The following is a 1,659-nucleotide window of genomic DNA, read 5'->3' as shown; positions in this document are numbered from 1 at the left end:
TGCTCAGGGACCAGCTTGCAGCCTGCCCGGGGGATGTCCTCCCAGTGACGCAGCACAGTCAGGGCCAGGTGCTCATCTGTCTGCTTCTTCTGACCTGTGTGGAGAAAAGGAGGGATGAGCTTGGAGAATTGGGCAGAGAGACACCAAGGGACAGCAAAACAACCCTGTTCCACTACCCCTGCTCCAAGGGAGCAGAACTGGCTCCTGGTGACTCCATTTCCTTGTGTAGACTTAGTCCGTCAGCCAACACTTCCTAACTCCTCTCTTTCTCCTCTCTCTAACCCTAGTCATTTAGAGAAGGTCCAAATCCACTGCCAGTCTGCTTTATCCCAGGCTGAACAAGCTCCATATTCATTGACCATGTTCTCCTCCTCTTCCATACTCCTCCTGCCCTGCCTTCATCTTTCTTGAGCACACCTGAGTGTGTTGGGCCACCACCATTGTTTGGAGATGCAGTTACATGGAAAATGGTTTCCTACACCCTGGAAAAGCCAGGGTGGGCTGTCTTCATTGCTCTTTGGCCAGGAGGAAGTTTTCAAAGGTAGCTTTGGTGATGCTAGGCCACAGACAGTGATTCCAAGAGCAACCTGCTGGCTTGGGTGGTCTACAAGACTCTGTCTAACTGGTCACATACTAGAAGGTCCATTTAAGGTGGTGGATGGTGAGTGATTGCAGTGCTGCTTTAGAGTGATGGGGCCACTACATCTATCTCCAATCCTGGATGATGAAGGGACACCCCAAACCCCTGTTCCCCTCCAGAACCTTCATCCCATGGGGCAGGTACCATTTTCATCCTCAATCTCCGTGGGGCCGGTGAAGACCCTGTTGGCAACTTTCACTCTTCCTCCTGGCCCAAAGTGTGGCCCATCCACCTTGCCCTCTTTGCAGAGCTTGGAGAGGATTTGGGAGGGCTTCATGGGGTCACGCCAGGTGTTATAACCATGTCTGTGAACAGGAGGGGAAGGTCAGTGAAATGGTAACAAGATTTGGAGGAAAAAGCGATTTTTTTTGTTCCCCTCCACCAGCAAAATAAATTCTAGAGCCATGAAGAACCCGGGATTCACAGGGGAAGGATCTGAGTGAACCTTCAGAGCAGTCAAGGTTCCTCTGTGTCCCCACTCTATGCTTTGCTAACACCCTTCCACCCCAGCCCCTTTCCTCTCTGCTGACTCAGACCTGAAGTTCCCAGCACATCCCACTTGACTCTTGATGCTCAACGTTGCTCCTTTGGTTCTTCTGCTATTTCAGCTCTGGTCTCACCCTTCTACCCAGTCCCACCAGTGCTACTCAGTCCTTTCCTCCCTATCCTGTGCTCCTGACAACCCACTCCACTGCTGTCCTGGTCACAAAACCTTCACTCTTAAGAGTGAGGGTACAGCACAGACTCCTCCATCAGCAGGCAATAAAGGAGGAAAGATTCCTCCAGGAGATCTAGGCTTGGTATGGAAGATGAGACAGGCATGAGTCCAGGCAGAAGGTTGGGCAGGGAAAGCTTTGCTCGTACATGGAGTAAGTCTGTGACATGCCACAAGTAGCTCGGTGCTTGCTGTAGTAGCGGTTCTCCAGATCAATCTTGGTTTCTCCAATGAGGTCATCAGTCCCCACCAAGTCCCAGTCGTACACTGCCACTGTCAGCATGGACTCCATGGGGAAGGTGGC

The 1,659-nt window shown here is 51.8% G+C and overlaps 1 protein-coding gene across 1 annotated transcript in view; it reads right to left on the bottom strand.

The window, feature by feature from the left end:
* The window catches only part of OTOF (otoferlin), a gene marked incomplete at both ends in the record, with an annotated part of 26,696 nt that overhangs the window by 6,168 nt on the left and 18,869 nt on the right, over positions 1 to 1,659 (bottom strand). Inside the window, 3 exon segments of the mRNA XM_029086141.1 lie at positions 2 to 94; positions 785 to 945; positions 1,505 to 1,659. The exon segment at positions 1,505 to 1,659 is cut by the window's right edge and continues 30 nt beyond it. Coding sequence (XP_028941974.1) covers positions 2 to 94; positions 785 to 945; positions 1,505 to 1,659 — 409 coding nt within the window.

The sequence above is a fragment of the Antrostomus carolinensis genome, unplaced genomic scaffold (assembly GCF_000700745.2).
Source record: "Antrostomus carolinensis isolate BGI_N321 unplaced genomic scaffold, ASM70074v2 scaffold22017, whole genome shotgun sequence".
Lineage (NCBI taxonomy): Eukaryota > Metazoa > Chordata > Aves > Caprimulgiformes > Caprimulgidae > Antrostomus > Antrostomus carolinensis.
The sequence above is the reverse complement of the archived record's forward strand: the minus strand, read 5'-3'. Positions and strand labels throughout refer to the sequence as shown.